The sequence below is a fragment of the Lissotriton helveticus genome, chromosome 2_1 (assembly GCF_964261635.1).
Source record: "Lissotriton helveticus chromosome 2_1, aLisHel1.1, whole genome shotgun sequence".
NCBI lineage: Eukaryota > Metazoa > Chordata > Amphibia > Caudata > Salamandridae > Lissotriton > Lissotriton helveticus.
The window spans coordinates 1,739,578,864-1,739,605,126 of record NC_136059.1 but is presented as its reverse complement, the minus strand read 5'-3'; the positions used below and the strand labels follow the sequence as shown (position 1 = coordinate 1,739,605,126).

General features: G+C 43.2%; 1 protein-coding gene across 1 annotated transcript in view; it reads right to left on the bottom strand.

Moving 5' to 3' along the window:
• Positions 1–10,251: 10,251 nt before the first annotated feature.
• The window catches only part of LPAR1 (lysophosphatidic acid receptor 1), a 257,320-nt gene continuing 241,308 nt past the window's right edge, over positions 10,252–26,263 (bottom strand). The window contains exon 4 of the mRNA XM_078676694.1: positions 10,252–12,478. Coding sequence (XP_078532820.1) covers positions 12,174–12,478 — 305 coding nt within the window. The 3' untranslated portion in view covers positions 10,252–12,173. The remainder of the gene's footprint in view (positions 12,479–26,263) is intronic.

The following is a 26,263-nucleotide window of genomic DNA, read 5'->3' as shown; positions in this document are numbered from 1 at the left end:
GGATCCGTCCGTCACAGGTGGACCGACCTGGTGTGGATGGTTATATGCTTCTTGATGACGGCAGGCCCCTTAGCGCAAAATCACAGCAGGAGTAGTCGGCGGGGTGTATGGCGGTCCCCCCGGCCCCGGAGAAGTGGTCTGTGAGAGAGGGCAGGCAGGCGGTCAAGTCTACGTGGAGGCTGCCCCTTGCGCCGTGGAAACAGTAGAATCGGCCCCGTCACAGCAGGCAGAGGAGCGCTAGCCGCAAGAATGGGAGAAGCTGGAAGTGCGCCGACTTCAGAGCAGCGGGTGGCGGGTGGCGGGCAGCAGCGGCAAATGTCCGGTCAGGTCCGGTTGCAGGGGAGAGACAGAAGAGGTGTATCAAAGGAAGGCCGACACACACGGCCCGCAGGCGTCCGGGAGGTCGGCCCAAGATGGCCGCGGGATAGAGCGCCGGAGAGGCGGTGGGCCCAGCAAGAATCCGGGACAGCGCCGGCCGAGGGGGGGGAGAGGAGACTGCGGAGGCTCGCAGATAGCAGGCAGCTCTCACCTTATGCAGCGTCTGGAGGCCCCCCCGAGCGCGCAGGTGTAATTCAACGTCCTGCGGGTGGGCACCTCACAGCGTGCCAGGCTCACTCGGCCGCGCCGGGAAGGCCGCAAAGCACCGGACTTTCCTGTCGAGGCAAGGCCGCCCAGGAGTGTACAGCAAACCACTCTCCGGATCGCTCAGGGTGTCTCCGGCCGCCGATCACGCTGAGTCAAGGAGTTCCGGGACAAATAAGGTATCGCCGTGATCAGCACGGTGAGGTGCAGATGGAGGGGCAAGTTTAAAGCAGATTCTCGCGGTCAGGATCACTGCAGGATAGGCAAATGTGCTCGGTCGTTCGGGAGCCTCACACCAGTGCGGCCATCTTGGTCTGGCGCCACCTAGCGCCCCCACATACGATAGATGACTTGAAATGCTGTATTGTGGAAGCCATACAGATTAATGCTAGAGGTGGAGATCTAGAAATGAAAAGGAAAAGAGAACAACACAATGTCAAAATTCAATACCTAAAAGAGTGGTTTAAAGAGGAGTGGATTAAAGAGGAGTGAGAAAGGATAATATAATACACTGTAGATATGAGCATCCCCTTTTCTTTAATTGTTTATTTCCCATTTCTAGGCTCTGATTATCGATCTATGATTAATTATCTATCTATGATTATTTCTGTGTCTTTTTATTTCCTCCTCTTCATAAGAATTTCTTTTCAAGTATTTGAGGATAGCTTTCTCCCCTCTGGAGGTCTATATTGGTGAGACACGCCTGAGCTATTTTACACTATCCATAAAAAATCTTTTTTCTGAAATCTGCCCAGAGTGGACGGTTCTGAATAGATGTTTTTGGCCATTTCTGCTCATTCTGTATATTTAGCTTTTGCCAGATTTAAGCTATCCTTTATGCCTTGGATGGCAGGTATGTAATGCATTAGATATATCAATATGGCCCCCGTATAAACATATACATAAACTGATCTTTCATAGGATGGGTGGTTTATTATATTTTGCCTAATTAGGGTATTCACAAAATGTTATGAATGGATGTCCATTGTAATTTTTTTATTAAAAAAAGTTTAGATCCATGTATATCCATATATAGACTGTGTAATTATATCTACTATAGGGGTAGTAGGGTAGTAGCAACTATAAGATGGGAAGCCAGTCTTTTTTTCCTTTCAACGATCTCCCAATTAGTGACGTTGTTAGGTCTGGTCATTGAACCGCATCATAAATAGACACCGTACGATACAGCTGGCTTTTGAAATTTTTAGAACCGAACAAGAGGGTTGTGAGACAGATTGTCCCAACATGGATGGTAAATACTTCATGCATCAGAAGGCTTTAGTTTGTCTTTATAGATACGCCACTTGGGTTTTATTTAAATCTAACATTTATATGATCTATTAGTAGTAATCATGAGACTAGTGCTCTGAGGTTAGGTTAAGAGAGTAATTGTCTCCACTTGCTTATTGTAAAGTGAATATGGCATTCCTATAAACTTGATGAGATCTTTTTTGCTGCCATTTTTATGAGGATATATGTATGAATATTGGCATTTAAGTGTAAATAAACATCAATACACTATACAGAGGCAATCGGCGACATCTATGTATATTATGTTTTTAATTACAGACCTGTGCCTCTATTTTTTGCAAGTATCCAGTCAATTGAAAGAATTGGATACAAACAGGAGTATAGTTAACTGAGAGCAATTCACACATTCCAGATATTGCCGTCACGTAAGGTGAGATTTACATGTGATTCATTATATGTTATAATTTAGATGGACTGATTAGGATCTTTATAGTTTTTGGTTGTAATCAACAGGGACACCCAGACTCGTGTTCACAATCCAACCCCGGTTATCAAGAAATCTTTTGTATGACTAGCAATTGCAGTTAGGGAAAAAAAGCCTATACTGCCCCGGTTTAAGGAATGACGAACATAAAATGATATGCTGGCGATATTGTTCTCTTCTTGTACCCAAGGAAAGACACTCAAATGGAAGTTATGAAAGCTTTTGCAGACTTCGAAAAAATAGGGGGTTACAAAATTATTAAGACCAAAACAGAAATTATATTATGTAATTGTGATGCGAATTCTCTTTTATTAGAATTTAGACAGACATATAATACTCGCCCAAAGAGGTATTTAGGGATCTATATAACAGAGAGTAGAAGACCTTTTTTCCTTAAACTATACTCCATTATTGAAAAAGCTGCGCTCTCAGCTAACACGATGGAACCAGCTCCCGTTATCAATAATAGGACGAGTTGCATTAATTCGAATGTCTATTCTTCCACTGTTTAATTTTCTTTTTAGTGCAGCTCCCTGTGCGATACAGACCTCTTTTTTAAAGAAGTAGACAGTATATTCTCTTCTTTTTATGGGCAAATAAGGTACCAATATTAGCACTCAGCACTTTAAATCATTCTACCACAGAAGGAGGACTATCTCTCCCGAATATTAGAAATTATTATTATGCGACATTTGCACATCACAGTTTTAGATTTTTCTTTTTTGACCCACAAGAGGCAGATAATATTTTTATGAAAAAGATCCTATGGGAATATAATATTATTGACACTACAAGAGTTACTAAGTACCCTAAGAAAGTTAGGTATAATACCTTACAATGGCTACTTAAACAAAAAACCCAGCTTCTAGCACATTTCGATATTCTAAGAATTAATCATTCAACCAGACTTTCGAATTTATCCATGGGGGAAACAGGTATTTTAGAGACTAATACACTAAAGCTGTGGGAAAAAAATGGGTACGTCCAGATTAAGGATTTCATTAAGGGGAATTGTTGGAAAAGTTGGGCGGAGATTGAAACGGGGTTCCAACATCCCAATATAATTTTAAAGTGGTCATTTATTAGACTCAAATCTATACTTGGAAAAGCTAGATATGGAGAGTCTGCGTTATAAAATTAACATCAGCGAAGCTCTTAACTGCCCCATACAAAGGAAGATTAAGCAACTGGATTAAAATCATCGATGAGAATAAATCCCTCTCATTATATGAAAAGGTTAGGGATAGATGGAAGAAAAGGGAAGATATACAGATTCTTAATGATATTTAGAGGGGCGAATTTTAGATGCATGCAATACTATTCGAAATGATTGATACATAGAACACCCTCTTTTCTTCATAAAATATACCCGCAAATAGAAGATAAATGCTTTCGCTGCGCAGAGAAGGGCACTTGGACACACATCATTTGGGAATGCCCAAAAATTCAGAGCTTGAGGGAAGAAATCGAGAAATATCTCAGATTTACAATAGAGCCCTTACAATAGAGCCCCTCATTTCATTAGATGAATCCGTCGCAGTTCTGGGCTGCTCATCCGCTATCTCCCCACACGAGGAATGCTTGTTTATTGCAGCACTTATAGCAAGATCTTTAATCCTGCAGCTATGGAGAACAGAGAAAGTACCCACTTTTAACGCATGGAAAGCAAAACTGTTTAAAGTTCAAGAAATGGAAAGGATATATTCAATAAGATCAGGAGCACTAAGAATGTATGAAAAATATTGGAGTGTGTTTGAAATATAGGATAACAGCTTATAGTTGGGATAAGATGATTAAATCAATACGGAGGCGTTTATTTGTTATAGAGTATTTTGCACTTCGTTTCGTATAATAATGGGGATCTTTTGCTGCACGTTTTTTAGGATCTGGTATAAAGAGACAGAATATGCATGTACATATGTATTCTGATTGAGCACTCTGCACTTTAACTCATTATGATCTTTTACTGTGTAAGGGGAATATTATGATTGTATTTTTTGGGAATAAGTATATTTTAATACTTTGCACTTTAAATGTAAGCCAATCCTTCATTTCCTCAATATCTCGCATTATGTATTTATAATCGTAAATATCATGTTGTACTTGCTATGAACTCTCAATTAAAAAAAATTAAAAAATAAACCTTTTGGATGGACACTTGATTTTAACAGTCTATATTTCCAAGTAAGTTACTTGGAAATATTTTTCAAGCATTTTCTTAAAGAAACATTTTAAGATGAAATCATAGGGAGTCAACATAATTTTTTTTAAACTTTGTTTTATATTTTATACACATTCTAACCCACCCATTATCAATTCTCTGGGTAGAAATCGTTCAGCGTCTGTGCACAGAACGTTGATCCTTGGACAAAAGAGAGATGAAATATACTTTTTCGTTCTGTTTTGTTCCTAATCAGGTATGTCTTTAGGTGTGTACATGATATGTTCATATTATTGGAGTCTCTATTTTGGAAGTGACATCCTTTTAGGAACTTATATACGTTTCTAGGTGGACACAATAGACTTTTTAGGTTTTGGCTGGAGAACGGAGCGATAGCTCCGCCTCCAGAGAAATCTGTAGTCTTCACAGTAAGGGACTTGAATCCGCCCTCTGTCCGTCCTCTGTTCCATTGGCTAGCTCCATAAATGGAGGCTAGCCATTGGAACAGAGATCTGTCCGTCAAGGCCGGACCAGATTCGGGGGCGTTCCCGAGAATTTTTCCCTCTCCACCCTTTTCGCATCGTCATTGGGCGGAGTTTCGTTTTTTTTTTCCTTCTGGGTTTGTTGTTGTCACTCCATGCCGACCACGGCCGCCGGAAGAAGTCCAGGTGAGTGCCGTTCCTTGCCCCCCCCCTCCCGCTTTCCATGTGCCGTCCCCCCCCTTCCCTCTCGCTGTTCGTGTGCCCGCAAGTTCATTCCCATGTTTTCACATGCAGATGAGTCCTTCCGAGCCGTGCCCTGCGGACGGCACCTTCAGATGGGGGGTCACGGAGGGCGCCCTGGTGAAAGGCTGTTCCCTGCCTGGCCCCCCTATTCTTCACACAAAACATCCCTCGCTCACAAACACGTCTTCCTCGAGGCCTCTAACAAACACAAAGTCCTCCCGACCCCAAACCGCCAGTTATGTAACCGATGGCGAGGCAGCCCTGCCTGTTCGCTTTAGCATAAATGAGTAACGCTCTAACCAGGAGGTTCACATTTCACGTTTGTTCATTATGAGAATCTTCAAACCGCAGCGCTTCGAAGCCTCACCGTGGTCGAGGGCCCAGAAGTTAACTCACTTATCTGTTGGCTACCGTAATTGAGCCTGCATTGGTATATATAGCTCGTCATGCCCCGGAGAGGCACCTTGGCGTGTTATCACTTATCATACGTGTAGCGAGCTACACAGTGCGAAATGCTGACTAGAGTACACACAAAAACAGATTGTAACTGCACGAAAACAGCTGCCCTCAAACGGTGCCGATGTGTCAACAGAAAAGCTTTTTTTTTCTTTAGCTAAACCAGAATCTTTCTGTTTATATAGAACACTGTTTAACCCACCCAGTGTTATCGGGTCTCGTTTTCAAAGCTACCAAGTTTAGAAAAGAAACGAACTGCGCCACAGAAAAATATAAACTGCTTTGCTCAGGCGCACACATTTTGTTCTGCCAACTTATCTCGTGCCCCCTTAGAGCACCCCCTCATCCGGCTCTCCTCTCTTCCCGGCATCCTAGCAGGTACCACCCTCACAGCCGAGATGGGGGGTTGATACTTCTTACCGCGAATTGTATGTAATGGAGTTGCATTTAGGCTCAAGGAGGCCGATTCACACAAATGGACATAAATTATGCTGAATAGCTTTAACAACATGAAAAAAGCAATACAATCTGCAAGTTGGTATTCAGTCCCCTACGCATAACGATGAAACAGAAACTTCAAGTCCCACAACCCTCTGCACAGTTGGTAAAAAAGATAGCCATATCAACCATGACTTGTGTACCACAGGCTCCTATGGCTCCTTTTTTTGTTGTTGCAGATTTATAAAGCGTAAACTCGACCCGAAGGTATTGGAGCTCTTTACAAGAGCACTAGTGACGTTACACAAGGACAAATTCATGTTTTTGGTAGGCACGGGGAGATTAAGTGATTTGCCCAGAATCACAGGATGTGGAGTCGACCCTGAGGCTCGAGCCTTGCTTTCCCAGCTCAAAAGTAGGCAGTCTAGCCGTAAGACCACATCCTCTCCTTGAACATTAGCCTTTCTTGTTAGGCCTGCGTCTCCTCTTTTAATGGATCCCAAGTCTCTCAAGACAAGACACTGGTTGAGTGCAACAAACTAAAGGATAATGGTTAACGTGTCACTCTGTCAACTGGTCAATGCCCCAAATGTCCCACCCCTTTGTTAGTTATCAGCTGCGTTGACAGGGCAGGAGGAGTCCAGCTAGTCACCCCCACCTCCATTTTGGCTAAATTAGTATCACGTCTCTACATTGCACTACTGCCAACAGGCCCGATTCAACTGGGAGTCTCCCGGTTTGTGTAGCCAAAAATTGCTTTATTTTGGCTGTCTCACGCCTGAAATTGCTTTTCCTTCAATATAAGTCAATAGGAGAAATACTGTCTCCTGATTCTTTTTTTTTTTTTAATCTCCCACTTATCCCTTCTAAAATGTTGGCATGCATGCGCCAGGTTCCCCACTAATCCAGGCAGACCGTGAACCCTGACTTTTTTCACTTCTCATCAGGTACATTAAACTTGTTCAGCCCTCTAATGTCTTTAGCTGGATGACAGCTGCTTTTCAACCAGGCTTGATGCCAAGGCAGCTTAGTTTGATTACACACCCCAGCAGTGACCTGCATGCTCAATGTCATAAGTCTGAAAACTGGCAATGCAGCTTGTCTTAGGAAAATTAATACGGCACCCAAGTAAACGATAAAAAAGAAAAGCACTCAGCTCAAAGTTATATCTACATTTAGCGGGGTGTAATTACGTTAACTCTTCTAGTAGTGAATTCTGGTCTGTATGTAACTGTTTCCTTAACCAGGCCCTAGCAACAACTGTTACACGATAGCAAAAACAATATAAAATGCCACTATTTTTCTGTCAAATGCAAGGAACTTTGGAGTAATACACTATTAGTCGATTAATTGTGAAATGAACCTCTGTACTGCAGCTGGAGAGGAAACCACACGCTTGGAGCGGGAGCAGGAGGGTGCATGAGACATGTTGAATCTATCCTTAGCCCTGCTCTGGGACTGAGCAGAAAAGCAGCCTTCGAGTGTCACCACAGACCCCTGGGGCAGAGCTGCAAGGGGGGTGTTTGGGGTGGGGACCCCCTCCATATAATGTGTTCTGGTGTGGTGTTAAGTCCAGGGGGGACTCCCTGCACAGAGGCAGGCCTCTTTACAGCCACCACCCCTCCTCCTCATCACACAAACCAGGCCAGACATGCCCAAAGGACTGAGGACCCGTATGTGGTGAAGAGAAACTAACAAGTGTGTGTGTGTCTCTGAAACTGAGATCTGTTTTGAATTTGGGAAGTGCTTCTCCTAGAGACAGCAGCATAGTGTGGGCTGTGAGAGCTGTGTAGACTGTGAGAGCTGTGTGGGCTGTGTGGGCTGTGAGAGCTGTGTGGGCTGTGAGAGCTGTGTGGGCTGTGAGAGCTGTGTGGACTGTGAGAGCTGTGTGGGCTGTGAAAGCTGTGTGGGCTGTGAGAGCTGTGTGGGCTGTGTGGGCTGTGAGAGCTGTGTGGGCTGTGAGAGCTGTGTGGGCTGTGAGAGCTGTGTAGACTGTGAGAGCGGTGAGAGCTGTGAGAGCTGTGAGAGCTGTGTGGGCTGTGAGAGCTGTGAGAGCTGTGTGGGCTGTGAGAGCTGTGTGGGCTGTGAGAGCTGTGTGAGCTGTGTCTGTGAGAGCTGTGTGGGCTGTGTGGGCTGTGAGAGCTGTGTGGGCTGTGAGAGCTGTGTGGGCTGTGAGAGCTGTGTGGGCTGTGAGAGCTGTGTGGGCTGTGAGAGCTGTGTGGGCTGTGAGAGCTGAGCGAGCTGTGTGGGCTGAGAGAGCTGTTGGCAATGTAAATAACAATGCCATTTATTTATAAGTAAAAAAAAAAAAATGTCATGAGCAATGCCAATAGCTCTAACTTTTCCAAAGGCGAAACCATTGCATTGTAAATGCTTGTTACAAATTGGCAGTATTGGTCCCTTGGGTTTTTCCTTTGTCGTTTTTTAAAAACAAGTGTGATCTTCAAAGTCGTTTTTAGATGTTTTTTCATATGTTTCATTGAAATGTGTAAAGAAGGAACATTTGATTGTATTGATATGTAATGTTTTAACAAGAACAGCCTTTAATATACTAAATTGATCATTCCTTTGTTTTGTAGTGATGATTTTTGAATGTTTTATGTGTTGTCCTGAAGAAGGTGATGAATAATTGATCTTTCACTGAAACTCTGCGTCACAAGTTTTCTACAGTTTTTTATATAGACAGTTCTCATGCATGTTTAACAGGTTTTAATATAGGTGTGATTTTGATTATTGAGGTTTTTATTTGCACCGATGTACATGATTATGTGTAAGGTTGATGTCCTGTAAGAGATTTGTATTATTTGCAGTAGCACTTTAGATAATTTATTTTCATGATATGTATCCTGTGTTTGCACATAAGAATTTTTAACTACTGTTGAAAAATAAAACATTCAGATTTACATCTACATACTTACATCTTAATGTGATCATTGGATTTTTCATACGAGTATTGTGAAATATAATGTTCATTTGTCTTTATGCTTTTTATCCCATTTATTGTCAAATAATTATTAAATAATTGATTATCTTTGGGAACCCATATCTTAATAACAACGGCCCGGCCAGCTAAACTCCCGCCTTGTAAAACAAATTACCTTGATTGGTTAAAATCTAAGGTGGAAAGGGAATCTGTTTTTGTTATTCATACATACACCCCATCCCTTTTCTTTGAATTAGGGTAACTCCCTCATGTATTTGTGGTGTTCGCATGTGAAGCCTTTGTGTTTAGATGCATCTGTTCAGGCCTCCGAAATCCAGGATAAGCCTTTAGAGACCCCTTTGGTTTTGGCACCAAGAAGTAGGCTGAGCACAAACCTTGCACCATCCCTGACAGTGACATCGTTTCTATAACTCTTTTCCACAGCAGGTCTGAGGCTTCCTTTCTTAAGTGTATCATGTCCTTCTTGCTTTGCGGTCTAGCCCATTGTTGGATGTTGGGAGGTGGTTTTTCTATGCAATATCCAGTTTGGATTAGGTTCCATATCCTTTTGTCTGAGGTGTAATGTTGTGTCATTTCCAGAGGACCTAAAAGTGTTCTCTAAGCTAGAGCTTAACACCTTGATGATGAAGTCTTCCACTCGAAGCAGACGCCATGCTGGTATACTGCAGGAGCAATAGCACTCTAAATTTTGTTATATGACAAACCATTTGTAATATTCATTGGATTAAGAAGGACAAATGATGACAATATATGAACGGAGCCCTGAAGAAGTCCCTGGCAGACGAAATGCGTTAGCTACTGTTCGATTCATGTGATTTTAAGAAAAAAGAGATAAAGATTTACTGAAAGAAGAAATTATCTCCTCGTCTGTTTAATGAGACTAAATGATGACATTGTTTAAAGTTATAAATTATGCACAAATAGACACAAGTCTCACTATGTACTTCTAACAACTTCTGAAATTGAGTGCTGAACCACCATCTTGTCTGAACCATGAAAAGTCTTCTGTTATGTCAAAAACGAACATGTTGTAGTGAAAAAGTAACAAAAAGTAACACATTACATTGCTGACATGTGTACAACCCCTCTACCACCTTCAAAGAAAAGGCGGATGGCCATTAAAAATTAAGGCACAGCAGTACCCCCCAACCCCCACCAAATTTCAATAATTTAAAGCAAAATTTAAATAAAAGGCCCACACTCCAGAAAAACCTTGTATTTGGGATAAGAACACTTTATTAGTGGCTTTACAGATCAATCAGAGAAAAGGTTAGAGTAACCTATTCCACAATTCAAAACCTAGCTTACAACTGTCACTAGGGGTATATTCCCTCCATGTCATCCAGGAATGCATTTGTGTTCAATATCAACCAAACTTCCCACATCTTTTCACATACTTTTAAACACTTTTCTGCCGTGTACACATTCCATGTCTCCGTTCTCTTCCACTTTCCACTGGCTGTCTTTGCTGTTGTATTTCTTCTTTTTCATAAGTCACTATACTCTTACTCCACTCCTTCCTAGGGCTCCACCCCTCTTTTTGCTCTGTTCTGCTCCTGCTCTGTCCTTTTTCTAGACCCGGTCCTCCTGCCTTTCTCTAGCCCACATATAAAAAGCAGTACGCTATGCCTGTTTCTCCACTATTACCACACACTGGATTGTCTGACACTTTATATATCAAAACGGATGGATATGTCTTTTAAAACTCTCAACGACAAACTCCATGGAGGACTGTACTTTCCTCTGTAATTCTGGCAAGTTATATTTTGGTGTATGTATATCTATGAGACACTCGTTCAGAGGTCCAGATTCTTCCTACATAGGGTGCAATATTTGTTAACTACTAATGGAGCACAATGTATGCATCTGAAAACCTAATCATATTCAAAATCTGTAGTACAGCAAAATAGTACTTCGGTAATTCCTGGTACACGTTTTATTCTCATCCTCCCTCCAAACAACATAAACAGTACTTTACTTCAATTAACCACTTCACTTAAAAAAAATGTACAAATAAAAAATAAACTGGAAAAAGGGAATAAGTTAATGGCTATGCTTGCTAATACTGCCTGTTTCTTCAGTGCAAAACCATGGCACGTTTATGGGGTTACAAAGTTCCTCATGATAGACAATGAAAAGGGTACGAAGATGGCATGGTCTGAAAAGTTAATTTAAAAGAAATTAGCGTTCTTGTGCTTTAGTATACCTACAAAAAGTTGATCTGCTATCCAACATACATCTCCCTTAAGAAGACACCCTTCAACTCTGCACAGTAGGTACCGAAACTGGACACTATCTGTTACAACAGAAATATGAACACATGTAAATAGCTTCACACTAATGTAGTACTGTTTAATTACTATCCAGACCAAATACTGACCACGGCAATGGCGATTCTAGTTTCCTACCCAAGACAGAATGAACATCTTTACACAAACCATATATATATATATATATATATATATACACACACACACACATACTCATACGACACAAACACACATATACACAAAACTCCCCAGAATGGGATAGGAAGAGAGATAAGAAGAACACTGAAATACATCACATGTCTGCTCTATACTAGTATCTGTTTGGTAGGTATATGGCAGTGCAGCTACTAATACAGATGGTTATGGATTGACTCCCTGCACAGAAGATATCCATCAATAGCATGCTGATGGGCGATAAATAAGAAGGTTTATTATGATGAGACACACTTATCTTTTAAGAAAAAAACAATAACCTATGTTTTTACATGAAATGTAATTGGGGTTCAGAAACGTTGTTAGTTCTTGGCAGTTGACGTCAACGGGCACCAAGTGAAGGCATAAAGTTTAAACCAACTCAAACAGGATTTGCAATGTTCTAAGGGCTCCTACGAATGGTCATTGCAGAAAAATCAAATTTCTTGCAGGAGACAGGGGCAAGGTAATGCAATATCCATGCCACGCTTAGCTTGTTAATTGTGCATTCTTCTGGGGGAACACGCTGTCCAAGAGCGGCGCAGAATGCTGCGTCAGCTTCACTTGTCATTCCCCACTTCCACCTTCTTTCAATGACATTCTACCAATGGGCTGACTCCCGCTCTCATTCTCTCCTTCTTGCCGCATTAGACTCCCCAATGGTACGCTATCAAACCACAGAATGGTCTTTGCTTTGCACCCCAGCCAAGATGGTGTGGTTGATGGATGAGGCAGAGCGGTCAGAGCCCTCCGTAGGGCCCCCGTTGACATTTTCATTCCGCTGGCAACAGAGGATCTGCTTGAACGTGGCGCTCATCTCCTTGTCTCTGTAGGAGTAGATGATGGGGTTCATAGCGGAGTTGAATTCCGCCAATAATAGGAAGAACTTCTCGTAGGCAAGGATGTTGCACTGTGGGCAGCAGACATCAAGGAGCAACAAAACCAGCCCAGGAGTCCAGCAGATGATAAAAGCGCCTGCAAACAAAAAGAAAAAATAATGAGGCAACTCTTTTGAACAAGGAAATATTTACTAGTTTCAAGATACCAGAACACAGAGTGCGCAACACTGCTTTCTAGACATTTTGTCTACCATACAGACTTATTAGTTCTCTTTATTTGTTGAAAATGCATAAACCTGGTGCTGAGACCATTTGGTGGGAGTGAGAACAGAACAAGGGAATGTTAACTTCTAAATGCACCATAATCGCGTTTCAAGAGCAGCAACTGGGAGCAGAATTGCCGACTCAACGGATTCACAACAGAAATCAACAAGGAACCACAGAAGCTCCAACACGCTCCTACTCCTCCCTCTGAAATCACAGAAACACAAAACCTCAAATAAATCCTTTGAGGGTAATGCTCCCAAGATATGGAACTCCATCCCCCCATATCAGAATGGCCGCCTCCTTCCCGAAATTCAAGATGCTACTCAAAGCCCTCTTCCTTGAGCGCTCTGGATCGTAACGAGAACCCCACGTCTGACTGTGAAAGACCACTATCTCTATGATCCCAGAGACGCTTGATTCGCTCCCGATCTCCGTCCTGTAGTGCGCCCATGTTGTTACTGTGCAGACTTTTACTTCCCGCCTGTGCTCCCTGTTTTGTTTACCGTCCACACTGTCTTTTTGGTGCTTATTTGCATCTGCTGTGAAGCGCTCCGATACCCTCGGGTCCAGCTAGCGCTATACAAAACTTCAATAAATAAATAAATAAATGAGCAGAAGAAAAACATTTGGAGTAGATGTTGGTACAATCAGATTTCTATAAGGAATAGTCTTTCTGCAGAGTGGAAACTATAAGGTGGATAGAATTCTCAGTAGGGTGATGGCAGCATCAACAGACCTCTTGTTCAGTCACTCACTGTAGACAGGAAAAGTTATTGAGGTCTGGAGAGCGCATGATTATGGTACACATGATTGACAGCAGGCTGCCGGTAAGGGTCTGCACATTTTACATCACTTTTAGAGGTAATGGTGGAATAATGTATAAAGAAACTATGAAAGCAGAAGAGTTGGTCACGCCTTTGCCTAGCCTAGGCACACTGCTCCCCATAGTGGGGAGAATGCTCTTCGAAAACAAACAGGAAAGACAGTTTCAGAATTGATCTCCAGCCATTGGCAAGGTAAACACAGAACAAACATAGTAAGTCACTGAGGAAATGCCATGGCAACAGCATGAGGGAAAACACACTCATTTGTGAACGCAAATGTGTAAGCGAGGAAAATCGTGTCACTTAGGTTGCTTTCACGGCTGCCACCCACAACTGATTGCTTTTGCGTCCCCTTCAGCTGCCCCACCATGTTTTTTTTGTTGCTTTCCCTCCCACGTTGCTTTGTTGTCCCCCACCTTCCTGTATTGCTTCACCATTCATCCCTCCACCCCATGTTGCTTCGCTATTCTTCCACGCTCCCCCGAGCGGTTTCCACTACCCCGTCTGTTCATAAATTTTTTTTAACGTTTCCATGTTCTATTTTCTTTTAAGTTGCCGATCCAAAAGCAAAAAAGTACCTGCATTCAGGATTTTAAAATATATAAAATCTGGCACTCATGAAATAAAAATCACTGCACCAGCTATTCAAGGGTCTGCTCCTCGTCATTTTGGATTTACAGCGTGTGCTGTGGTGTGACGATCTCCAAGATATATATATATATATATATATATATATATATATATATATATATATATATATGTATATATATATATATATATATATATTTTAGCCATGCAGCAAAGAGGCTGCTGTGCATCATGGCTAAAAACCATTGGCAAAGAGAATAGAGCACAAAAGCGTAGCTTATTGGCTTTGCCAGTGCTTGTTCGGAATGGCAACTTCATGGATTATGAGAGCTGTGCAAAATTTGGGGGAACAGCAGAGGTTGTAAATTTCCCCGATTGACTATACTATTTTTAAGAGTTCCGGGGCCAGATGTACGACCATAGCATTTTCGACTTGCAAATTGCGCCAAATTGTGCGTCGCAAAATGCTATGTACAACAGTGTCTGAGACACTGGTTGCGATTCCCATTGGGGTCACAAATTGCATGCCTCATGAATATTAATGAGGCTGTCGCAATCTGCGACCCCATTGGGAATGGCTAGCTCTCCCAGGGATGGTGGCCTGCTGGGGTTAGCAGACCACTATGTCTGTGGCTGCTTTGCCAATAACAGCCCGTTTTCCTTCATTTAAAAAATTTTAAAAAGAAACTATTCAGTTTAATTTTTTAAGGGCATGCAGTGGTCATTGAGACCACACTGCCCTTAAAAATACATTTGCGCATGCTTTCCCAAAGGGTAAGGGGTCCCCTGACAAAGGAGAAATAATTCCCATACTTAAAAGAATTTTGTTAGGCTCTTTGCACAATTCTCTAACCATGTGCGTTGCTCAAAGACTTAAATTATCAGGATAGATACGTCTGACATTTTTACAGTGCATATATTAATCATCTATGCTACTTTGAGTCACAACTACCTAGACTAAACACAGAACTCTCCAGCAAGTGTATTAACCACTAGAGTTACGTCATCATTATTATTAACCCCCTAAAATAAAGACGATATATTTAAAAATGCAGCATTTTATGCCCAATTAAGCCAGGGCCGATTTACTGCCACGTTTCTCCATTTAACAATTTTTTGCCGTAGTTTTAAAAAATATATATAAATGTATAAGTAGACAGTCAGACTCTCTTTTTCACGAGTCCACCCCTCGTGACTCCACCCCCTTTCAGCTGCCACACCTTGGTCGCTCCAGTTTAGGGGTTCATAGAGTTACTTTTTCCAATTCCAGCACTGACTATCCCCACTCTCTCGAGATTCACCCTTCAACCCCCTTTTTCCAAATCCTCCCAAACACCTTTCTATTCGTCCTTTGGACATTCTCTAATCCCTGCATTTATTTATGCGTGCCAGTTATGGTTTCTTTCTGTTTTTTATAGATGCATTGTAAAAACAAGTGTCCTTATTGTCTTGCGCCCCTGGCAGTAGACGATATCATTATAGTTTTCCTGGTATGTCTTCGCTGTTTATAAGACTACTTCATTAAAATCGCAGATTTACGATTTTCACTTCCGTTTTAAAACTCCATTGTAAACATGGGCTCGAACTGGCAAGTTTCTCTTTGGTCCCATCAGTGATGCGCAGGATAATAAACAGGGATAGGCCGGGATGGGATTCATCTGTAGGAACAATAAATAGTTACAAGTCTTTCAAGCAAGCAGGGAGCCAGAGAGATGAGATAACAGGCCTCGGTGCTGAGATGGCCAACAGGAGAAACATTTTTTAAATCCTGTGTCTTTTTTTTAAGTTTGAGTTTATTGAAAATAAAGCCTGTGTCTTTTAAACAATGTTTCACAGCTGCTGCTGAGTGGATGCAAACCTCTCCACCAGGCACACAAAAACATAAATACGTAACAAATGCAAAGATGCAAACCCCTACATCCAGAGGCTTTCTTCGAGCATCATTTTATGCAGAATGTTAAAGTAGCCCTCTTTGTGAAAATAAAAAATAAAAATCTATGCTAACTGTAAGTTACTGAGTATGAAAACAAATGTGCAAATGAATTCGGTTGTATATCTTAGGGGAAAAAACGCTCCAATGCAAGTGTAAGCGGTCTTTAAACTTTGTAATGTGACATGCACTGACTGGCCCACTGCTTTTCACCACCTTCCCTTCAAAACCAAGCTGCTCCCCTTTCCTTGGTGCACTCTCTGGCAGCTACAGAGGTCCGAAGCCGAGAACGTGGGGACCAAATAACACTGAGGGGGCTTCATCTCAACAGATTTAAAAAGCTGAACTCCCAAATGGCTATAAAACAGAGGGATCGTTTTTCAGGGTCGGTTTACATCTGGAACTATTGTCCTTGTTAAAGTGGTTCCCTCTCGCCACTCTGGCTGTAAGTGCTCTCCACACCTGTCAGGCTAACCCTGGTGCTGGTGCAAATTCCAATAGGGTCCTGCAGCTTTTCGTCCTTCTGATTTTATCTACATTCCACACAGTGGGGGCTCCTGTTTCGAAAGAAGAATCGTGTTGTATTGAGTTTCTTGGGTATTCACTGTAAGGATCCGTTGTCATGACACCACCACAGTAAGGCATGCTGGGTATTACTCAGGGCCAATTGAATTATGTGGCATGAGAGGGACGAATTATGTGGCAGAGTTGAGTAAAGTATGAGGCAATAAAAAAGGCAAATTACGCGGCACAATGAGTACCATTTTTTAATATCACTGAATTATTTCGGCATTTTTTAACTTGGTCATACGGTCTGGGCATTGGTTGCACTTCATTAGTACCAGTTTAATATCTAAATATAGCAATAAGAAACAGAAAAGTGAACAGTCCAGCTTTGTAAAGGGCCTTCCACTGTGCACCAACACGTGTCACTGCATTTTTAGTAACTTTGGAACCATTTGGGCTAGAAACAAAGTTTTTTGCTGAAATATGCAGATTATTCGGCAGATGGTGGATTATGTGGCAAAACTGGCAAATCTATTATGATTATGTGAAAATTGCAACGGCCACAGACTCGCATAATTCCAGTGGCCCGTTATTACTAAATGCAAGCCCAACAAGCTAGAAATACCTTGTTTCCTAAAAGTAGAATTCACTGTAGAATATGGCAAAACCCATCAAAGACCGTCAATACAGGGTGCCCAAAAAACTCTTATACGAGAGAGTGACCCCCTCCCTGCCCCGGGTAAGATTAACAAATGTACATGCAAGCAACATCATCACCTCTTGGGAGGTAACAGTGGCATGAACCACTGACAACTGAATGAATGTGAGGGGGTGTCTAGAAAAGAAGTGCATAACCTTGCGTAAAAATTTCTTGGACCCATTAGTCTACTTTAATCGAACATCAGGGTGGTAGGGGCGCCCGATTTGGCCTCTTTTTGACCCCAAAGGGTTGTTCGAAGGGAAGCTAAAGAAGCTGTGCAGCGCTGAAAGAAACAGAGAGGGATTGCTGTTGCTGGTGGCCTTTACTCGAGCACCGTCACTGACCCCAGACCCCAGAGCGAGTAAAAACGTTGAACCATCTCATTGACAGGCTGAGAGCATTGTCTCGGGCAACAGGCCAGGCCCCTAGAGTTCCCACTGAACTTCTTATACTGCTGATGGAATTGGCAAGTGAAGTAAAATAACCCTAGAGAACAAGCCACAGCTCTGCTGGACTTAAAGTATTCAAAGGCCGCATCTGCTTTCTCACCACACTCTCCATGAGAGAGGGTTCGACGACCCTGGAAAACCCTGTAAAGCACATTCAAGCCTGGTGCCGGAGGACAACACTGGTGGCAGAACCTGTAGGGTTTAGGCCTGACAGTAATACATATTTCACAGCATCCTGACCATCTTGCACTGTCTGAGTAAAGGAATTCCTGAAGAGGGAATGACTGAAAAACCTCAGTTGCCATGTCCCAGGCGACGTGACCACAGCGACCCAGGAGACAAACAGCTTTTAAGGAGTGCTAGGCTGGCTGATGGAAAGACCGCTTGCCCATAGCATGCATCCTTTTACATGTCCTGTCTGGTGGGCGGTAAGAAAAGCGCTTTGGTAGCCCAACCGCCAGCTGCGATCGACCAGCCTCGCCCTCGCCACCGTACCACGCATTTGCAGAGCCACTGCCGGAGGAAGATCCTTCTCCTTCCTGGCGGCCAAGACATGGAACTCCCTCCCCATCCACCTACGACTGACCCAGGACCATCTCTCCTTCAGGAAGCAACTCAAGACCTGGCTTTTCGAGCAGTAACGGACCCCTCCCCCCCAGCGCCTTGAGACCCTCCCGGGTGAGTAGCGCGCTACATAATTTTGCGTGATTGATTGATTGATTGATTTGTTTGTGGAAGCCTGAACACTAAAGCCCTCAGGTGTTAGATGCTGCATAAGGAATATGGGATCACCTGGTGCACGTCTGTGTCGTATTGCAATAGGGCGACTCTCTGGCGGGTAGAACAAGGCATGGACCAGACTGTCATGATGGACTCAGTCAGTGCTTCGTTAAAGGGAATTGAAACCTCTGAAGTTGAAGGCTCAGTCTGTAACATTTCAGCTAGCTTAGCTGTAGTCTTTACTGTGGCGGGTGGCAGATGCAGTGCATTTGCAGCCCTACAAACTAACTCAAAAGAAGCACTCTCTTCTCTTGGGAGCACTAGTGGTAAATTGTATTCTGTATCTAGTTAGGTGTCCAAGCCACTAACATTTTAAAGCTCAAGATATGTCAGCTACAGTGTAATGAGGAGGCAGAAAAGTTGCTTCTTCATTATCATTTTAATTACATGGAACAAGCTCAGGGCCTTGAAGAGCATTCAAATCAAAGCAGAAAAGAGCCTCCATCTTTCAAAAATATTGCCGCTTGAGGCAAGGAGAGTCAATTGAAGATAATGGTGTAAACCCTGTGTCCCTCAGAACCTGGGTGCAAGACATATAATCTACTGTGAGTTCTGTTGGGTAAACCAATCGCTTAGTAGAATATCTTTCCTGAATGGCAATCAAATGTCAATAAAGATCTAGTAATTGTTTTAGACTGGGATGAAAGTCAAAACACACCACAGAGATTCAGTTTTTCAGAAAATATATCAATAATTTATAATAGTCAATTTCGTACATGTCTGTCACATACACATATGCTCATGTCCCTAGTCTCTACACCCTTCCATTAAGAAGAAGGCATTCTAAAGGATGTTTACAAAATGTGATGTATTCAATAAGGGACAGACCCACACTAATTCATATTGTATATATGTGTAGTTAATTTGTATGTTCTGTTTATCCTCCATGGCACATATGTACCTTATGTCACTTGGTACACTGAAGTCACGTTCCTTAGGTTGTTTGTTTTGCCATTCGTGTATTTGACAGTCATGTACGAAACTGGCTATTATAAATAATAGATATATTTTCGGAAAACCTGAATCTCTGCTTGTGTTGTGTTTGGACTTTCATCCCTGTCTTAAACAATTACTAGGCATTTATTGACATTTGATTGCCATTCAGGAAATATACTCTACTAAGCAATTGGTTTACCCAACAGAACTCACTGTAGATTATACTGAGGCGAGGCGAGAACAGGAGAATATTCCTCAGCCTGAAGTTTGGCTTTGTCAAAGGTGCCACCTCGCGTAGACGAGTCCTTTCCAAAGTCTGCTCCAGGTGCGATTTGCTGCAAAGTCAATGGTAGCGCGGGGAACTTGAGGTACATGGACTCCAGATTCTGCCTCAGATCTGAGATGGAATTCGAAGCCCGCGTTGGGTTCTTCAAATGCAGACTGTGGGATCTCTCCCTAGAAAAGAAGCATCTGGATGTCGAAGGCTTTGGCTCATTTTCTTGTATTTTCTCTTTAAAGTTTTCGGTGACAGCAATTTGGACTAACTCGAAAATGGGGAACCGGACTGGGAGCAACCCAGTGACTGGAAGTGGGATTGGCGCTCTTTGATGTGCACACTGACAGAGTTTGGCTTCCGCCTCCATGATGGCCTGAGGATACATCAGGGAGCATTTGTCATCATAGAACTTCGAGTCATGCTTGGTACCAGGGAACCAAAAGCTAAAGCTGTGAAGGGCTGTGTCGGACATCTGCTTGTGACGCATGCGGCATGGCTTGATTCCTATTGCTTTTGTGGGCAAGATCCCTACCCAATACCAAAAACATTGAAACAATCTTCGTATAAACAAACTGGTAAGAGTGGAACTCCAGATCTGCATATATCGGCACTAAAAAGAGGAACTGAAGTCAGGGTAGAAGGGTGGTGCCAATGTAAGAAACACTTTAGTGGGGTTTTTAGAAAATCAGATCACTCAGGCGCACTGCCTCGGTTCAGACGTTACAGAGTATAGATTGACAAGTAGACATGTAGTGCGTGAAGAGCAGGCGGAAAAACACCCTTAACCGTCTAAAATAGTCAAGGGACTAAACAGAAATATACAGTTGTGCTCTCGCTACTACAAAAAGTATCACAAACAGTACAATCACTGATACGTATTCAAGGAGACAGAAGCAGATTCTTTGGTGTGTACAAAAATGTAGCAAAAAGTTGGTTTATTCTCTCCGGATTCAGGTCATGTGAAGCAAAGCCTTTTTTTCTTTTTTGACACGTGTTTCGTCGTGTACAGTTGAGTCAACACGACTCTTCAGGGCTTGAAAATAAGTATATTCGTGATGCTTATGAATAGGTCTGGACAATTATCCATATGTTGGACGTTACTTCTCGGAGAGAGACACAATTCTAATGCGGCTATCCAGAAACGGTCTGTTCCTTTATGATAGTCCCATGAAAGAAGGCTTTACACAATGGTAGTCTGCCTATCGAGTGTCACACTTCTCTGTGTATGTACACCCTTAGTCCTGGTGTGTCAGGAGGTGGCCGGGAGGGGATCCGTTGTTTTTCTCTTTTAATAAGGACTCGTCAGAGACTGGTGCGTCTCACGACAGGCGGTGCGCTTAGTCCTGGTGTGTCAGGAGGTAGCCGGGAGGGGATCCGTTACTTTACTCTTTGTCTAAGGACTCGTTGGAGACTGGTGCGTCTCACAACAGGCGGTGCGCTGTTGCTCTGGATCCCTCCTCCTGTAGTTCCCGGTCGCCGTCTCTCAGTACGGACCCAGAGACGGCGACCGGATCCCCTCCCGGCCACCTCCTGACACACCAGGACTAAGGGTGTACATACACAGAGAAATGTAGCCGCATTAGAATTGTGTCTCTCTCCGAGAAGTAACGTCCAACATATGGATAATTGTCCAGACCTATTCATAAGCATCACGAATATACTTATTTTCAAGCCCTGAAGAGTCGTGTTGACTCAACTGTACACGACGAAACACGTGTCAAAAAAGAAAAAAAGGCTTTGCTTCACATGACCTGAATCCGGAGAGAATAAACCAACTTTTTGCTACATTTTTGTACACACCAAAGAATCTGCTTCTGTCTCCTTGAATACGTATCAGTGATTGTACTGTTTGTGATACTTTTTGTAGTAGCGAGAGCACAACTGTATATGGTGGTGCCAATGTACACCTGTGTCGTCAGGTCCAGAGGCAGGGTAGAGCTAAAAGGGAGGTCAATGAAGTCACCTGCCAGCACTCAGGAGCCTTTGCAGTTTTCAGGGTCTAATTTGATGCCTGGGGAGACTCACAAGGCGAGGAATCTGCGATTAGACGTATCCATCACAATACCAGATAGTGGTACCTCTGAATGGGAGAGAACACTCTAAAATGCGAAACTCAAAATGATGTGGTTTCTCCCCAGGTGGATTTTACAAGGTTTTACATTACAAAAATGGTGCAAGGAAAATCCCAGGTGGTAATGACAGCAAAAGTCGGAATCCCAATTCTGACGCAAACTTCAGTTTATGATCGCTTAGGGTATTTACATAGGACACAATTGAGGCCCTTCGTGGTAGTTGTTCTGCAGGCAGCCAGGGCCTCTGTGACATGCTGGTTGTTCACAAAGTGGCAATGGCAGACCAAAGCAAAACACATGGGGGAGCTACATCATATGGGCAGCCGTGAAGCAGACCGATGTGACAGTATAAAAAATATTTTCTGTTTTGGTTACAAGCTATTTCCTTCAATGCCTGCTGATATTGGGGGCGGCAGAACGTGTTGGGTCACCAGACTGGGCCCGGGCGCCCTCTTGTCATCCTAAGAGAGAAGCCAGCATACCCAAACTTTGCTTTCCAACCGTGTTCCTTCACTTTCCACACTGGAACAAGATGATAGTCCAACTATTCGGAAGCACAACTCTCTGCACAAGGAGCAGACTTTAATCTGCCAGAGGTTGGCTTTCTGTGTCCGGACAGACCCTTGAAGCTGAGGACATCTGGTTCATGTACAGCCTAGCATGCGCCTATCCTTATCAGCAACACGACGCCATATTTTGCCCGCCATAACCTCTGGGGACTGCCCGCCGAGTGGCATTAACAGTCTTTGAAGCAAACACTGAGGGCATTCAGTGTAGCATACTTTTCACTCCGCTGAAAGACAAACGAAAAAGTTGACTGACTTTTGTAGCGTGAAGAAAGACATATGTTGTCAATGTAGCTGCAGGCAAAAGATGGGGGGCGACGCGATAGAATAACGTTCGAGTGGCCCCCATTCAGCCCAATTCCATATATTTTTCTGAGATATAGGAGGTTCAGCGCCCCCTCCTCACATTCTGTAGAGGGACCTCATCTTGTTGAGTTACACCCCTGCTTCAGTTCACTGAGCTTGAGGTGGATTTTCAGATAAACATTATACTTAACAAAAGGGCTGCGTCACTTATATAAACATCCAATGCCACGAGATGCTCAAGACACATATAATACAGGGAAAGATAAATGAAAGGATGCGTGACTGTACAAACAATGACTTCTCCATAATTCACCAGTCAGTCATTTTTCTATAGAACTACGTGAGTTTGCATATAGCGCCGTACTGTGACAAAACTGAATAAATCATTGAAAGTAGGGTGCAAACCAACTTTAGTTGGCTCACATCTTTACAACGGGAAAATTGGATTCGCTCTTAACAAAATAAAACATGAAAAATGCGATATGCTCATTTGCGACTCTTGAGGCCGATACCACGATTCACCACTAGGTGGCAGACGAGGAACAAACTGCACGTGCATACTGTGAAAAACAATCGGCAAGCCACGGGCATTTGAAGCAGCCTAAGATGCTTTTCTCATCAGGAGAAAAAGAAAACAGAAGCGGTATGCTGGTTCACATTACTTTGCAGCTTACTGTGAAACGGTCTGTACTCATTCCTCGAGTCAGCTCTGTGACCACGGCCTCCCATCGAGAGTCCACGGTTGGGTCGTGTTGGTTGCAAAATATGTCTCAAAAAAGACTCACCAACTATAGTCACACATCAGTGACACAGAAAGGCATACAAGACTGTAGTAAAAGATGCAGGCAAAAAGAGAAAATAAAAACAGTTCTCTTTACCAAGCTCTTCTCCTAAAATCACTAACACGCGTTTATAAAATGTTCCTCCGTTTAATAACGTCCGCTTGGATTTTGGAGACCTGGTGTGACATAATTCAGTTAAGCGAATCATTTGCTGGTTTAGCTACTAGCGCCACCCAGTGGTCCGGACACACAGGGGCACTACACAAACGCCCTGCAGCCATGCAGGTTCCATCCAGCGTACCACGTGCATTCCTGTTTGTTCTATGATAAACGTACCACGGACGGAATACTTAGAAGTGGGTACCACAGTCACCCCATGCCCACGGTAGGAAAAGGGATTCTTCTGATTAACACTGTGCAAAACATTTGCACATTCGCAAAAAGGACGGTGTTGTGCCAAGAAGCAGTACAGGTCCCATCTCCCTTTGAAATACAGTGGACAGACTGGAAAAGGAAAAGGAAATGGGAAACTCCAGGGCTTGGAAGTTGGAACCGAGGCCCTTATGAAGGCGGACTATGACGAATATACATAAAACACCTTAATTGTGAGGTGAATATGTGAATAGTGTGTCAAACATCAATTCTTATACGGTCTAAACATTGCCATTTCCGTGGTGTGACCATCCAACATATTTACTCGCCTAAATAGGTGCGAGGTGTTACAATTGCATGTATGCAGTGGCGTAGGAAGGGTGTGCGGTCTGCCCCGGGTGTCATTACTGAGGGGGTGACAAAGTAGCAAAAATATGTGTTTTAAACACATATGTTTGCCATTTTGTAAAGCCGGGGGTGGCATGAAATTGTCCGCACCGGGTACCACCTGACCTTGCTACGCCACTGCATGTATGACACCTTAGGTTATGAACATTCATCATAAGCCACTTTGTTGAGTGGGATCCACATCCGTGTTTTCAGCTGCCTCTCCTCTGCATTCGGTAAGTCTGTTGTAACTACAACAATTACATCTGTGAGACAGAAAATGATGCTTATGTTACATGGAGAGGGCAAGTTACCACTTCTTATTACAAATCATATGGCCCTTGCAGCTGATTGCCTGTCCTTTCACGAACAAGTTCTTGGGGTGATCCTGACTTCGAGGGGTGCCCAACACTTTACAAGCATCAGCGCACAGCCTCTTATTTTGAATGCAGTACATTTTTCAGTAACGCAGCCGTTGGCAAGCATAGCCCCCTGTGGTTTCTTCAGAGGGAGCAACACAATGTGGACACCTACAGTGGGTGTGGAAGTTAGTGACACCGGGGGAGCTTGTATCACAGGTGTGTGGTCAGTGTCTAGAATTGTGGTGACGCACCAAACCTTTGTGGGTGTGAGATGGCTACTTACTTTAAGGAGATTAACCATCTTTCCTGAGCCAGGCATGGCTGAAACATGGGTAGGACTCTAGGGATATGGGGTGGCAACACCACTGAAGCTTGTTGGTGGCTGCATTCTCTTGTTGATCAGCTGGTGTGTTTATGTCTGAATTTTATTTACAAGACTATTGGCAGCCTGGATTCAATACACTTGTTCTTAAGGATACAGAGTGTGCATATTTTGTAGTTAAAATGGGACCCGTCGGTGGTAAACCTGGTGCACAGAGCGGGCTGCAGATGATAAACAAGTGTCAAATTCAACTCAATGTACAGGCCCCAACTACCCCCAACCACCGAGGACTCTTTCTGGTGGCTGATTGGGGCTACTCAAAAAACAATACCAGGATATAACATAGCATTAAAAGTAACAAAGAAACGACAAACATGCTGTTAACTGCAAGAATATCAACAGAGAAGTTGGGCCTGAGCATACTCTGAATGCTGCCAAATTGCCTTCTGCCTGAGTTCCAGCCCCAATCTCTCTCTTTTGTAGGATTGGGGAGCTGGATTCCTTTTGGTTGGATGCCATAAAATTCCCCGACACCAGCTGAGCACGTGCCTAGGAACACATTATTATACCACGTTCCTTTGGGAAAGGGTGTACACATTTCAGAGCAGTGTTATTAGCTATTCCCTGTTCAGAACGAGACAGTGTGGCTGTGCATTCTTAGATACCTTTTAGTAGCCCTGTTTCAGACCTGGCAACTTTGGGATAAATCTCACTGTGTGGTGAGAGGAAGGGGTCTGGCCTTGCCCTCCTTACCCTCAAGAGGCTTGAGGGGGCGGGGCTTTGTGCCAAGAGCATATACCCCGTCGCCCCCAAAATAAACCTCAAACAAAAGATTCCTAGACAGCTGGGGGGATTGCAAAAGTCGAGTGTGTTGGCAGGTCTGCTATTGACACAAAGTTACTGAGGTACAGCAATCTAGTGAATTACACTCAGCAACTAGACTGAAGTGAGAGCACGTTCACAAGCAAATTCAATTTAAAGATCATGTTTCACTATAGCATTAATATGCAAGCTAACGTCAGATTCTAATTTAAGAGGGAGAGCAGGGCTGGATTTCAGGGTGTTCATCTTGCACCTAGATGAACATGGTCACACGAAGAACACGGTTTTCCTGTCTGTGTTTCCTACCACAAGATTGCACTGGCAAAGCCAAAAGGTCTGACTTGTGACACCCTAAGATTTTTGTAGCATATACAAGCAGGTGTGGTGGACATCATGGATTTTTTGTTTCTTTTTCTTTAAAAAAAAATAAAAAAAATTGGCGGTCGAGAATACACATGTAAACGTAGTGGCTTTGTTTGGATTGTGTTTTTTTTGGGTAGAAAAAGCATGCCAACATCTTCACCACAGCTACATGAACACAGGCTGCCATGTATTACAATTCATTTACAGATGTAATGATGTCCGCCTGGTTATACAGCACCTGGCAGCAGTTATATGCAAGTAGGCACTAGGACTAATGCATTTGAAAAATAGCAGGGAGGATGAAAAGAT